This window comes from Vulpes lagopus, chromosome 2 (genome assembly GCF_018345385.1).
Source record: "Vulpes lagopus strain Blue_001 chromosome 2, ASM1834538v1, whole genome shotgun sequence".
In the NCBI taxonomy this organism is placed as follows: Eukaryota; Metazoa; Chordata; class Mammalia; order Carnivora; family Canidae; genus Vulpes; species Vulpes lagopus.
The window spans coordinates 114,108,829-114,124,315 of NC_054825.1; the positions used below are offsets into that span (position 1 = coordinate 114,108,829).

General features: G+C 42.9%; 2 protein-coding genes across 2 annotated transcripts; both read left to right on the forward strand.

Annotated features, from left to right (window-relative positions):
* Positions 1-3,734: 3,734 nt before the first annotated feature.
* On the forward strand, positions 3,735-5,770 carry CALHM6 (calcium homeostasis modulator family member 6). Its single transcript, XM_041735450.1, has 2 exons — positions 3,735-4,371; positions 5,066-5,770. Exons 1-2 carry the CDS (start codon positions 3,835-3,837, stop codon positions 5,486-5,488), a joined length of 960 nt encoding a protein of 319 aa, XP_041591384.1. The 5' UTR covers positions 3,735-3,834; the 3' UTR covers positions 5,489-5,770.
* Positions 5,771-14,791: 9,021 nt separating this feature from the next.
* On the forward strand, positions 14,792-15,139 carry LOC121477994 (cytochrome c oxidase subunit 7B, mitochondrial-like). The gene has a single exon (XM_041732656.1). It carries the CDS (start codon positions 14,867-14,869, stop codon positions 15,137-15,139), a length of 273 nt encoding a protein of 90 aa, XP_041588590.1. The 5' UTR covers positions 14,792-14,866.
* Positions 15,140-15,487: the final 348 nt, after the last annotated feature.

Consider the following 15,487-nt stretch of genomic DNA (forward strand, 5'->3'; position numbering starts at 1 on the left):
TCAGTGATGGCAGGGGTAGAGGTCAGGGTACTGGACTCAACTGCTGGGACTGGGAGAAAATTCAGATTGGCAGGTAGAACTCAGACTCTCACAATTACAGGAACCTGTAATAAGCACAGGGTGATAATTAGTATCTGGGAGATACATGACTGAGGGAGCACAGTGGTGGCAACCGCAGGAGGTAGTGTTTGGAGACGCGAGCAGATAGCATAGTAAGTCAGGATGCAGCTCAGTCTGAAAGGAGTTTCAGGGGCAGGACTGCAAATCACATGCTCTGGTGTCTATAAAGCCCCTAAACCTGACCTTCCACCTGCAGCTCTGCCCTCATAATGTGCCAGCTACCTTCTCACCTTTAATATTCCAGCAAGCTAGCTTTCTTTCCAACCACAGACTATCGAGCTCCCTTGCATCCCAGAGCCTAGGTCATTCACATCCATCCTTAAATACCCTCTCCTTACAAAGGCTTTCTCAGGACACTCTCTACCACACAATTCCATTTAATTATTTGCATAACCTTGAGGAGTTTCCTCCTCATTATTTATCTCCACAGTAATGTAAGCTCAATGAAAGGAAGGTATTTGCTTGTCTTGTTTCTTATTGTACTCAATAATTCCAGGCACTTTTGTAGTTTCTTATCATATTCTGGGGGTTTATTAAACATTTAAATGAATGACTGAATGAACAAATGAACTAATTAATACACTGTTAACAAATTAATTACTCTAGCTGGGATAGGAGACTGACAAGATGGAAATTTCTGTAACTAAAAATGTTTGAAACCAAATCCTTGGGGCGTCTGGGTGGCTGGCTCAGTGATTGAGCATCTGCCTTTGGCTCAGGTCGTGATCCCAGAGTCCTGGGATCGAGTCCCACACGGGGGCCCCAGCAGGGCACCTGCTTCTACCTCTGCGTGTGTCTCTGCCTCTCTCTCTGTGTGTCTCTCATGAATAAATAAATAAAATCTTAAAAAAAAAGAAATCAAATCCTTGATGAAATAGCAGGATCTAGGAAGAGGAAGAAAGCTATCACGAGATACAAAAGTATTAATAAATGAAGGGAATGAACACAGATGGCAGGAGGGAGGTTGGGGGAGGAGGTTGTGCTGAGTAGCTTGAGCCTCAACGGAGAATAAACTATTAGAAGAATGGAAAAGCCTGGGTTTAGACATTGTAACGGGAGAATGCCAGCCAGCGCTCCCTCTCATTTTGAGAAATGTGGGAGAACAAAATAAACCTTATTCAAGAGGACAGAGGGCACATTTTAGTTAGGTGACAGTTAAGGGAGATTTGGACAAAGCCATCTGCATAAAGGTTATGGATACAATGGGATTTGTTCACGATGGTATATAGAAAGCGGGGAGTGGGGAGGCAACATCTTTAGGAGATGTGTGGTGGGAGGGAAGAAGAGGCTAGCAGTAAGAGGGGCAGAGTCACCTGAGGGACAAGGGAGGAAAAAAAATTGTTTTGAAATGTAGGAATAAAGAGATGATCATCATAGCAGAAATGATGCACCTCAAATACAGAACTTGGCTGCAAGTTCACAGGAAACTTTGCAATACGCGGTTTAATCTCAGAGAAGAGGGCCCCAACCATCCTGCCTGACAATTTGGACTCACACATACAGCATAGATTTTCACTTAAATGCTACAGAATCATGGTTTTGTGCCAGGCACTGGTAGTGGGAGGTAGCTACAAAGGCAAGTTAGGCTAAGAAAAGACTAATACCTTTCTTTCCCCTTCTCTAACAATTCACACGGTTGTGTAGCCCACTTAGTCTTCCCAAGTAAATACGGCAAACCCAGTGGATGGGTACTGACAGTAACCAGTTCCCTGTGACCTGCCCACCCAAAACCAAACCAGACACCCTCCTTGTAGCACGGTGGACCACGAAGGGCCCACCAATTCTCTTAAGGGGGTAGAGGATCACTGAGTCACTGAATATAATCCTTGCTCTACAACCGAGCATTGATATGGATTCCTAAATCATACGCAATTATGTGTTGTCTATTCCCAACATTGCAATGTAAGAGGTAATCCGTCACATTAAACACTGGTTTAATGAGATACATCCTATAAATAAAGGTGCTGTACATATGCTGCTCAATGTGCTTGTCTCAACCGATCTTGAAAGGTGAGGACTATCATCCTGCTTTTACAAATAAAGATACAGTGGGACACCTGGGTGGCTCAGCGGTTGAGTGTCTGCCTTTGGCTCAGGGCGTGATCCTGCTTCTCCCTCTGCCTGTGTCTCTGCCTCTCTCTGTGTGTCTCCTATGAATGAATAAACAAAATCTTAAAAAAAAAACAACATAAGAGTCTCAGAGGGGTGAAGTTATTACACACACACACACACACACACACACACACACACACAGTGTCCCCCGCCCCCTGCTCCAAAGCCTATGTTTTTTCGAGTACACCTCACCTCACCCTGGAGCCACACACGGTAAGGCTCGGTTTCTCAGTAGTGGTTACATTTTGAGTCAGAGCAAAGCTGCTTTGAGGAAAGTGAAGGTGGAGGAAACATGGTGGTTACATGTAGCTGCAGTTTGAACTTCTGGGGGATCAATTAGTGTTTCCTGAATAACCATGTCTCCCCTGCCTCTCCACTCACCTCTGATCAGCGTGGTGGTCACTAAGAACTGGACAGTCGTCCAGGGCCTGGCAGTGTTGGGACATACCTAATAAAAGAGCCAACCCAATACACTCAGTCTAATGTTCTGTGGGTGATCAGGGGCGAGAAGGGTCAGTGTGAATTAGGCTGGTGATCTGTCCAGAAGGGGGACAGGAAGGGAACAGAAGATCACAGAGGTCCTGGGACTTGAGCTGGGCTTTGTTGTGAATCAATTTGTGAAAGAGAAACCAGAATTTGTCTCTTGAGTGTTTCCTGTAAGTGACTAGGTTTTGGGTAATCGTCTCGCCTGAGTGGGAGTTGGCCTAGGAAGGGGGGTAGCTGCAATAGGGGAGATCCTGGCATTGTCTGCTCACACCTAGCTAAAATTTACTACTTTTATCATCGGGAGAGCCGCACTGATTCGGGAAGAGTAAACAGGGTCCCCCCAGGTGGCTTGTCGGTTGGGTGGAAACAAAGGTGACAACGGGAGGGGGTCCGTCCTCAGTCCAGTCCCGGAACTGTTGCGAGAAAAGTCGGTGTGTCAGCCAGAGTGGGTCCACTTGCAAGAAGAAAGTGAAAGCTCTCGGAGGCCTGCGAAGCCCTCTTCCCCTGTCCGGAAGCTGCCCTTGAGCAGCCTGGAAAGCCCCAGAGCTTGGCCCACACGGAGCCCTGAAGCAGCAGCAGCAGCAGCACCAGCATCGAGGCCCAGCAGCAGCAGCAGCAGCAGCAGCACCAGCAGCAACAGCGAGGCCCGTCAGCACCAGCAGCACCAGTAGCGAGGCCCAGCAGAACCAGCAGCGCCAGCATCGAGGCCCAGCACCAGCACCAGCAGCACCAGCAGCACCAGCAGCGAGGCCCAGCAGAACCAGCAGCACCAGCATCGAGGCCCAGCAGCAGCAGCACCAGCATCGAGGCCCAGCACCAGCACCAGCAGCACCAGCAGCACCAGCAGCGAGGCCCAGCAGAACCAGCAGCACCAGCATCGAGGCCCAGCAGTAGCAGCAGGAGCAGCCCCAGCATCGAGGCCCAGCACCAGCACCAGCAGCACCAGCAGCACCAGCATCGAGGCCCAGCACCAGCAGCACCAGCAGCACCAGCAGCGAGGCCCAGCAGAACCAGCAGCACCAGCATCGAGGCCCAGCAGTAGCAGCAGCAGCAGCACCAGCATCGAGGCCCAGCACCAGCACCAGCAGCGGCGGCGGGGCCCGATCCCGGCGCCCCATGGAGAAGCTGCAGACGGTGCTCCACCTGCAGCTCAAGCAGCACAGGGCGCTGGGCTACGGCCTGGTGAGCCTCCTGACGGCGGGCGGGGAGCGCCTGTTCTCCACCGCCGTGTTCCAGTGTCCCTGCAGCGCCGCCTGGAACCTGCCCTACGGCCTGGTGTTCCTGCTGGTGCCCGCGCTCGCCCTCTTCCTGCTGGGCCTCGTGCTGAACGCGCGCACCTGGCGCCTGCTCACCGGCTGCTGCGCGCGCAGCTCGCGCTCCCGCGCCCGGGGCTGCGGCGCGGGGCTGCGGGGCGCCGTGGTGTGCGCGCAGCTGGGCGCGTCGGCCGCGGTGGCGCCGCTCACCTGGGTGGCCGTGGCGCTGCTCGGGGGCGCCTTCTACGAGTGCGCGGCCGCCGGGAGCGCGCCCCTGGCGCGGCGCCTGTGCCGGGAGCGCGCCCCCGCCTGCGAGGCCCAGCTGCCGCTCGCGCCCTGCCTGCCCGCCCAGGGCCCCGACGCGCAGGGCCTCCTCCGGGAGCTCAAGGCGCAGTCGCAGGTGAGGCGCGGGCGGGGGCGGGGCCGCAGCCGGGGGAGGGGGGCGCAGCCTGCACCGACCGGGGCGCGGGGGCAAACCAGGGCGGCGAACGAGGCGCGCGCGGAGCTTCAGGCCCCGCTCGGAGCCCGGGAGCCAGCCCCGTGCAGTCCGGGTCGAGCTGTGTGTCCGGCTGCAAGCGAGCAGAGTTGCTGCAGCGCCAGCCCGCGCTCGCAGCTCCGAGAGTCTTGAAAACCAACGCTGGTTTCTTTGGCTTCGCCGAAATTCCGCGTTTGGGATTCTAGCGGGCAGGTGGGCAGCCTCCTCCCCGGGGCGGGCCCTGGGCGTGACCTGGAAGGCGGCCCGTCCAGCAGTTGCATGGGGGGTTCTCGAGGTTACCAACCCCTTCTTTCTCTTAAGAGAGGAAGACCTAAAACTGTTGCTTGTTCGTCATAATCAACTGTGAGCAGTTCAGACTTTATGGAAGGATTTTTTTTTTTAAGATTTTATTTATTTATTTATTCATGAGAGACACAGGCAGAGGGAGAAGCAGGCTCCATGCAGGGAGCCCGATGTGGGACTCGATCCTGGGTCTCCTGGGTCACCCCCTGGGCTGAAGGCAGGCCCCTCAACCGCTGAGCCACCCCGGCTGCCCGGATTTTAAAACTTGTTTCTAAAAAAATGTGACTAAATTGCTGTTTTGTTGTGCTTTCCGAAGGTGCTGGGCTGGATCCTGATAGCAGTTGTCATCATCTTCCTTCTGATTTTTACATCTGTCTCCCGATGCCTATCTCCAGTTAGTTTCCTGCAGCTGAAATTCTGGAAAATCTATTTGGAACAGGAGCAGCAGATCCTTAAAGCTCAGGCCACAGAGCATGCCATGGAACTGGCAAAAGAGAATGTTAAGTGTTTCTTTGAGTGCTTACACCCAGAGGAATGCAATACCCCCAGCATTAAAGACTGGCAGCAAATTTCATCTCTATATACTTTCAATCCGAAGGAGCAGTACTACAGCATGTTGCACAAATATGTTAACAGAAAAGAGAAGACTCATAGTATCATATCTAAAGAAGGAGATGCAGTGATTCCTGTTCTTGGCTTTGTAGATACACCGGGTATAAACACTACTGCTGAGTTATGACCTTGTTAATGAATACACAGAAAGTGCTTTTGAGTTATTGCTTCATTTAAAAAAAAGTTGGTATTGTCTGATTGCTTTTTTTCCCCGATTTTTCAAATTGTGAAAACAATTTTTAATCAAATAAAAAATTATAACTTTACCTATTTATTATATTCATTATATTAAAAAAGGAAGCAAAGTCAAATGATTCACTCAAAGTGACAAACTGGAACTAGATCAGAAGTTTTTTAATCCCTGGTCTAGGGTCCCTTTCACTGAATAATAATGCTGTCAAATAAAAGACCTCAGTAAGCAAAATCTAAAAGAATGAATGAACTCCTGACCTTTCTTCTAGGTTATCTAATGTTAATTTCAAATTCACTTTCTTGCAGATAACACACTGTTTGGAACATTGAAATACCTCCTGCAAACAAAAAAGCAAAAACGAAAAATTATGAAAAGGAAAGTAAAATTTAAAAAATATGAAATGTGGAAAACTAGGATAATTGCGAGCAAAACTGTTGGTTTTCATTTGTAGAATCAGAGGGAAAATTTTAAAGCTGTTTATTACGGGAAATTTCAAATATGCACAGAAGTAGAGAGAACAATGTTATGAGCTTAGGTACATTCATTACACAGCTTCAACAGAGCCGTGTACTCTGTGTCTACACAAATATTAATCATACTCTAAATGTGGTTCTGCAACTTTTCACATAAAATATCATTGTTCCGTGTCCATTTATAATAATTTCCCTCATAAGAAATTACAGCATAGTATTCTATTGATTGGTAAGATATGGTCCCTTTTTTGTTAAAAAAAAATACGCATAGAAATATACATACACGTTCACAAAGTATATAAAGATATGCACCAAATTGTCAAATTTGGCCAATTCTCAAGACTAATAATGAGGCAAAGGATTTTTTTCTTTAAACCTCATGTGTTTTTGATCTTTGGATTTTTTTTTTTTTTGGTAATGAATGATAAATGTTAACTGTATAATTAGAAAAGATTAAAAAGAATCCTTAGAAGGGTGAGGGCTCTACACTCAACAGGGGATTTTATGTGTCTCTCTTCATTTTGTTTTCACAAGTTTGTGGGATACCCATGAAATACATCACTCACACTTACAAGTGAGGAATTGAAGGTTAGAGTGGTTACGTTACTAGGCCAAGGTCATACAGTCACTGGGAGGCAGAACTAAATCTAGGGGACTGAGCCTCTCTGGATTGCGTGGTTCAAAGTGGCCGCTTGGTGTTTTTATTACTGGGCCAGGTTTTTCCCATTTTAGTCCACATGCCCTCATGAGCAGAACAGATGTAGATGTCCTTAGTGACCCTTAATGTTTTTCATCTCATTCAGGAACTTAGTAACTGATGATAACTGAGACCACTTTGAATAAACACAGTGATATCTGGACACAAGTTATTTCAGGGTGGGAACATGGTCACCACTATTTGGTAGGACACTCTACTCCTAGGAGCCTGGCCCCATACAGACCACAGTATGGGTTCACAAGCATTTCTACACTCTGTCAACCCTTGAACATTTGGGGCTTACCCACATAGTGGGGCTGAACCCCACATAGTCGAAAATCCATGTATAACTTTTGACTCCCACTCCCAAGCTTAACTCCTAACCTATTGTTGACTGGAAGCAGTAATGATAACATAAACAGTTGATTAACATGTATTTTGTATGTTGTATGTATTATTTACTGTATTCTTACAGTAAAATAATCTAGAGAAAAGAAAATGTTGAGAAAATCTTAAGGAAGACAAAATATATGTACAGTATTGTACTGTATACAGAAAAATCCACGTAGAAGTGGACCCGTGCAAATCACATCTGTGTTGTTCAAGGTCCAGCTGTAGTTATTTGCTGGCTCACCAAATGATTCTTATAATAACCCTGGCTTTTTTTTTTAATAACCCTGGCTTTATGTTGCCCTAAAGGCTTAACCTTAGAAGAGATTCAGACATGGCACCTGCTAATAATATTTGCTGCAAAACAACCATATTGTTTTAAGAAATGATTCCACACAGTGTTGAGTTCAGCAAGATGAGACCATTTACAGAGCATAGTAAGATTAGGCATGGTCTCTTTTGCTCCATTCAAAACCATGGATAGAAATATCAATACTCTACAAACTGACTAAAGAAGCAAGTCGAGGGAGCATCTGCAAAAAGAATTAGCCCCCTACACAAATGGGTCTGGCCAAAAAACATCTTGAAACCCCACCCCTAGGTTTCATAACACCTTATCTACCAGGTGGCCTATTGTAAAGAACTCTTCCCTATGATAAAAGATGGAGAAATGTTCCCTGAGTCAGCCCCAGCAGCCGCCACCATTGTCTATTTTGTCCATGGCAAACTCCCACTGAGCGCCTACCGTGTGTCAGACACTGGGTCTGCCCTGAAAGTAGGCTGTTGGTTGATTCTGTTTTGTCTCTTCCTCTTCATTGCCTCCTTACGCAATCTCTCTTCTGAACTGCAAAATAAGGACTGCGGAATTGATTATATTACATTCTCATCTAAGGAAAGAGAACTGTATCAAAAAAAGGGATGTGGTCTGTCAAGATCCTTTGCCACAAGGAACAAAACATTAAAAACCTCCAAAGGAAATTTCTATAAGATTGGGCAATTTTTTGTCATTTAAAAATTGTGGGATATCCAGCCTAGAGAAGAGTATATGAAGTATTTGTGTGCATTTTAAAGAATAATTACACAGTAAACATCTATGTAACCACCCCCGAGGGGAAAGGAAAAGTACCTCTCCAGCAGCCCAGAAAACCCTGACCCTCCCCAAGTGTCACTTTACAGTTTCAACTCTCTCTGCCTGAAATTGGGGCGGTGTGTGTGTGTGTGTGTGTGATAATTTCCTTCTTTTTATTTATAGTTTTGCCACTTTTTTTGCATTCCTAAATTATTCATGGTTATTTTTGTCTGTTTTTGAACTTTTTATGAATGAAAACATTCTCTAATCAATTCTCTAAGAATTACTTTATCCTCTTTTTTGTTTTTATTTGATGGATTCATCCATAGTATGTCTAGAATAACCTATTTATTTTGATTGGTGGATAGTATTCTACTACATGAATATAGCAAATCCAGTTATCCATTTAACTACTGATGGACATTCGGTTTGTTCTCAGTTTCTGGCTCTTATAAGCAACGCTGGAGTGAACCTTCATGTATATGAATTCTGGTATACATGTGTAAGTGTTGCTTCAGAATGTGTTCCTGGAATAGATGGAAGCATGAGGGCATATACATATTCCAATTTGCTAGATAATATCACATGTTTGCCATAAGGGTTGTGCCAATTTACACTACTATGAGACTTCTCACTGCTTCTCGCTGACAACACTTGGTATTTCCAGTTGTTTACTGTTTGTCACCCCGGTGAGTATGTAATGGTATTTCTCATTGTGTGCGTGCTTTTTAAAATTTCTTCCAAATTTATTTATTTGCGAGAGAGAAAGCAAGCGGGGGCAGGGGGAGGAGCAGATGGGCAGGGAAAGAAAGGGGAAAAGAATCTCAGGCAGGCTCTGTGCTGAGTTTAGAGCACACGGGGCTTGATCTCAAGACCCTGAGATCCTGACCTGAGCCGAAAACAAGAGTCAGACTCTTTACTGACTGAAACACCTAGGCACCCCTCTCATTGTGGGTTTTTTTTTCTGTAATCCACTTTGAATTAATTAATTTATTTATTTATTTATTTATTATTTGTTATTTTTTAATTTGTTTTTATTGAAGTTCGATTTGCCAACATATAATGTAATACCCAGTGCTCATCCCATCAAGTGCCCTCCTCGTTGTGTTTTTTAACTGACATCTTCCTAACCATGAAAGCTTTATGGCATCTTTCCTTGGTTTACTAGTTGTTTGGATATCCTCTTATGAAATGCCTATTTAAGCCTTTTGCCCATTTTATTTCTATTTGGGTTGTCTGTCTTTTTCTTATTGATTTATATTACTTCATTGTAATTCATCCATCTAGACTAACAGATATTCACTAAATGCTTACTTTGTTCTGGGCACGTTCTGTGTACTTGGGATACATCAGTAAACCAACAACAAAGATGCTGCTGACTTTGTGAAGCTGGCATTCTAAAGGGAGAGAAAGAGCACGAACAATAAGGATACTAAATAGGCAAATAATTGAATGTAAGGAAGAAAAGAATATGGGAGGGAGGGTAGAAAAAGGAGAACATTAAAATGCTAGAGTTCTGAGAGCTGTTGTCTTCACTGAGCAGTCACCTTTGAGCCAAGCCTTGAAGAGGTGAGGACTTAGTTGGTGTGGCCTAGGTAGTGAGCTAGGAGACAGAGGAGGCCATGGGGTCAGAGAGTTGAGGGGGTCTCTGGGCTACTGTAAGGACTTTGGTTTGGTTTTTACTGTAAATGAACTGAATAACCACACACATTCCATACAAAGCATAAATCAACTGATAACTGAGTTAGACCATTGGATACACTGAGATAATCAACAGAAAGCAAGAGCATGTTAATTAAAAAAAGAGGAAGTGATGCCCTCTTTTAGTCTATAGACAGCCACAGTCCTGGAGTTAGGGAAATGATGCCCAAGACCTAATGAAAGATGTTACTGTGGAATTAAATCAGATGAAAAGTATGTGTATGTGTGTGTAGATCTGTGTGTGTGTGTGTGTGTGTGTGTGTGTGTGTGTTTATGTGAGTGCTCTTATAGTGCCGTGAGGACATTTTTGAAAGTTTTTTTCTTTTTCTTTTCTTTTTTTTTTTTTAAATGGGAGAGTATTAACTTAAGGAAACTTGGTTTGATAGGTTATTTATAATGGAGATAAATGAGCTTCTATATTCAAAAGAACTTGTGTAATCAGAGATTGCTTTTAAAACTTTGAGGGTCATTACTTTTTTATACCATACACAAAAGCATATTCAAAATGGATGAAAGACCTAAATGCAAGACAGGACCTATCAAAATCCTAGAGGAGAACCTAGGCAGCAACCTCTTTGACCTCGGCCACAGCAACTTCTTACTAGGCATGTCTCAGGAGGCAAGGGAAACAAAAACAAAAATGAACTACTGGGACTTCATCAGGATAAAAAGCTTCTGCACAGTGAAGGAAACAATTAGCAAAACTAAAAGGCAGCCTACAGAATGGGAGAAGATATTTGCAAATGGCATGTCTGATAAAGGCCTACTATCCAGAATCTATAAGAACTCACCAAAATCAACACCCCAAAAATAAATAAAACAGTGAAGAAATGGGCAGAAGATATGAATAGACCCGTCTCCAAAGAAGACATACAGATAGCCAACAGACACATGAAAAAATGCTCAACATCACTTATTGTCAGGGAAATATAAATCAAAACCACAATGAGATATCACCTTACACTGGTCAGAATGGCAAAAAATAACAACTTAGGAAACAACAGATGTTGGCAAGGATGTGGAGAAAGGGGAGCCCTCTTGCATTGTTGATAGAAATGCAAACTGGTGCAGCCACCCTGGAAAACAGTATAGAAGTTTCCCAAAAAGTTAAAAATAGAGCTACTCTATGACTCAGCAATTGCACTCTAGGTATTTGCCCAAAGGATACAAAAATGCTGACTTGAAGGGTCACATGCACCCTCATATTTATAGCAGCATTAATAACAATAGCCAAGCGATGGAAAGAGCCCAAAATCTACCTGATGAGTGGATAAGGAAGATGTGGTATATAAATACAAAGGAATATTTCTCAGCCATCAAAAAGAATGAAATCTTGCCATTTACCATGATGTGGATGGAACTAAAGTGTATTATGCTAAGCAAAATAAGTCAGTCAGGGGACACCTGGGTGGCTCAACTGGTTAAGTGTATGCCTTCGGCTCAGGTCATGATCCCAGGATCCTGGGATTGAGCCCCAAGTCAGGTTGCCTGCTCAGCAGGGAGGAAGGAGTCTGCTTCTCCTTCTCTTGCTGCCCCTCTCCTCTGCTCATGTCATCTCTCTTTCAAATAAACGAATAAAATTTTTATTAAAAAAAAGAACTAAGTCAGCCAGAGAAAGACAAATATCATATAATTTCATTCATGTGTGGAATTTAAGAAACAGATGAATATAGGAGAAAGGAAGAAAAAAACTAAAATAAGATGAGAACAGAGAGGGAAACAAACCACAGGAGACTGTCAAGTATAGAGAACAAACTGTAAGTTCCTGAAGAGGAGGTTAGTGGGGGGATGGGCTGACTGAGGGATGGGCATTAAGGAGGACACTTGGGATGAGCACTGGGTGTTATATGTAAGTGACGAATCATTAAATTCTATTTCTGAAACCAATACTACACTATATGTTAATTAACTTGAAAATAATTTTAAAAATAAAAAATAAAATAGAGCCAATAGCATAATAATAGTGATAATTTTTGGATTTCATTAATTTTCAATTTAGGTTAAATAAGTTTTGAATTTGTTACATTTTTTAAATGTATTTATTTACTCTAGGAATTATTTTTTGCAGTAGAATTTATGATATGGCTTTTATTTACCTTGATATACATATATCCAGGTAAGATATATATATATATATCTTATATATATATATGATTATATATCATTGTAAGATTATATATATATATATATAAAATTGTGTGTGTGTGTGTGTGTGTGTGTGTGTATACAATTTTGTTTCCAATCCAAATGATTACATGCATTTGATTTTGAAAGCCTTGGAAAAATAATTTAGAAAAATAAAACTCTGTGGGTCACTTTAAAGTTATTCTCCTTGTCAAGTTTGGGGCCCCACTTAACCAAACCCCTCATGCTCACAATCAACTTCTTAATACATTCATTTTCAGTTATTCAAGAAACTTCCAAACGTATATTGAGAATACCAACTGAACGTGGGAGTCTTTATAATGCCATGATTAATAGCTCAGTCACTGAAAACAAAGTACTATAGACTGGGTGGGTTATAAACAACAGAAACATTTCTCACAGTTCTGGAGGCTGGGAAGTCCAAGATGAAGACACTATCAGGTTCAGCGTCTGGTCGGTGCCCACTTCCTGGTTCATAGATAGCTGTCTTCTCACATGGTATAAAGGACAAGGGAGCTCTTGGGGATCTCATCTGTAAGGACAGCAACCCCATTCATGAGGACTCTGCCCTTATGTTCTAATCACCTCCAAACTCCATCACACTCAGTGAATTGTGTTATTTGTGAGAACAAAGAACTTGGGGTGCCACCATTTTTTTAAAGATTTATTTATTTATTTTAGAGAGAGAGAAAGAGAATCTCAAGCAGACTCCCCTTTGAGCGTAGAGCCCAACATGGGGCTTGATTTCATGACCCCAAGATCATAACCTGAGCAGAAATCAGGAGTCATATGGTTAACCAACTGAGCCACTCAGGCATTGGGGCACCATCATTTTATAGCAAGTAGTCATCAAGACTGCTCTTTTCCAAGAGGGAAATTATTTCATCTTTCAAAGTTGCTTAAGCTGCAAATACACCCTGAGAAATGGCCTGGGTTAAAAGCAGTCAGAGCTTTGCATTCTTGGCATACTAGTGAGACATGTGAGAGCATGCACAATATCTTCTGACTTTCAAGACCTCTTTCAAATCACACTTCCTACTCAAAGCCTTCCCCAATGTCATCAGTCCACAGTGACTTCTTTCTCTGAACTCTTACGACTTCACCTCTCAAAGTCACTGTGGCACTTGATCGTATACCTCTTTGTATCATAACTGTGCTTTCTCAGCATGATTTTATGCCTTCTGAAGACTTTTAAAAAAGATTATCTTACAAATGCACAAAATAGTAAAAAAAAAAAAAACTAACAACAACAAATTTCAAGTTTTCAATATTTTGAGATAAAACATATAAAGTATGACAGATGTTTCTTAAAATTTTAAGAGACAGAGTATATAACCATATAATAAATCTGCACTTATCATTCTTGGACTTGAAAACCATGTGTTCATGAATCAGGTGATCTCTTACATTATTTGTTGGTCTTTGTGCATGGCACTGCATTTCTTAAGGACAGATTATAGAATAAGAAAAGCAATTGTATAAATATATTTTAATATTTTACTTATACATAGTTAAGAAACAAAATTTAGAAGATGAATGCTTTTTATTGTTTTGTTATTTTTTTCATGGAGTACCCACTGGCAATTTGGGTTTTGATGTTCCACAGAACACAGTTTGGGAAACATTACCTCAGATAATCAGAGGCAGATGGAAAATCAACTGTTATTTGGCTTACTTTGCACAGTCTATCCAAAAATAGCAACTTGGATAAACTCAAGTCTGAGACATGGTCAAGCTGTGGGGCAACTTTTTTCAAATGTCCAAGCAAGTAGATGGATACAATCTGGATTTATTAAACCATACTTTATTTCACAGAGACCAGATCATCATGTGTTTAGGCATCTTTAAAGATACTTAAAAGCGCCTGGAGAGAGGGCAGTGCATAAAATCAAAAACAGATGTTTTGCCTCTCAAAAATCAAAACAGTCCGAACCCTTTTCTCAGCTCCCAACTCTGCTCAAGATTTCTTGATGAGATGACTGTTCCTATTCAATTCATATGCAATCTAAGAAGACTAACTTAAAATCAGTCCACATTCTTTAAGTCTGTTTGCCACTGTTCATACCAACAGAATCCCACAATTTTCCAGCCTCATAAGCACATTTATCCCAGCTAGCAAACTGCCTCCCTCTCCTAGCAGATGCATGATGAAGCTTTCTCTATAAAAGTCATTCATTGTCTTAAAAATCTAAACATTTATTCCAGATCCTCTAAGTTCCCCCTCCAATTTGAGATTGAATAATTTACACTAAGACTTGGTCAAAGGATGATTGGTGGTGAAAGACAACTGAAAGAGGTACTTCTGGTTAAAACGGTTGGGCTGAGGGATGCCTGGGTGGCTCAGTGATGGAGTGTCTGCCTTTGGCCCAGGGTGTGATCCTAGGGTCCTGAGATGAAGTCCCACATCGGGATCCCCACAGGGAACCTGCTTCTCCCTCTGCCTATGTCTCTGCCTCTCTCTGTGTGTCATGAATAAGTAAATAAATTCTTTAAAGGAAATTGTTTGTTTGAAAGTACATGTTCAACCACAATAAAACAAAGCAAAGGGATTTTTTTTTCACATCATAAAGCAAGTAGAGAAGAGGAGAAGAGAAAGTAAGACAATTTTTGGAATTTGGAAAGCAGATGGTAAATGACAATTTTTCTAATGGGCTTGAGAAATCTAAATCCCAAGCCAGAACTGGAGAAAGATAAGAAATGATATGATTGTGCCATGAGACTTTTCTTTAAAAGCTCAGGAATCATTTTGTGTTTCAGGGCTCTTTGCAAGGGTACTTGGCACGAAGTTGTAGCAAAGCAGTAACCGCAGTTGCATCGTTTCTGCCTTCAGCTTCAGGATGTTTCCCGTGGCCAGAAAGGCTCTAAATCGTCTCCGAGTTCAAAGCATTCCACAAAAAATGGCAAGGCAGTCACCAGATTTCCATGACAAATATGGTAATGCTGTATTAGCTAGTGGAGCCACTTTCTCTATTGCTGTATGGGCATATACAGCAACACAAATTGGGATAGAATGGAACCTGTCCCCTGTTGGCAGAGTCACCCCTAAAGGAATGAAGGGATCAGTAATCCCAGCTGGTGTAATAATGAATTGTTTCAAAACCAACTCATAATTGATGCCAAGTGAAAGCACTGTGCACCCACTAAAATATGGCATGATTTAAGAAATAAAGTACATTTGAAACCTTCAAAAAAAAAGAGCTTAGCAATCAGCAGCACCAGTTTCCTCTGGAAATGCGGGTGGTATGGGGGCTAAAAACAGCATTGGCTGAAAGCTTGTTTAAGAAGAATTGGTCCCTCAGGTCTCTGCCCCTATCCCAAGTGGCTTGGCAACTGCTTCTCTGTACCCTAGAGAAAGATGGGAATTTCAATCTCTACATACGGTTTTTCAAAAAGATTTCTGAACTAAGGAACACTTGGCTAGTTGCAGGTGGGGACATTATATTGAACAAATGGAAATT

Excerpts from the sequence above, each read along its gene's own strand:
- CALHM6 (XM_041735450.1), top strand. The coding sequence starts at position 3,835 with ATGGAGAAGCTGCAGACGGTGCTCCACCTGCAGCTCAAGCAGCACAGG. Across the intron at positions 4,372-5,065 it reads AGCTCAAGGCGCAGTCGCAG|GTGCTGGGCTGGATCCTGAT; the intron begins GTGAGGCGCGGG and ends TGCTTTCCGAAG.
- LOC121477994 (XM_041732656.1), top strand. The coding sequence starts at position 14,867 with ATGTTTCCCGTGGCCAGAAAGGCTCTAAATCGTCTCCGAGTTCAAAGC.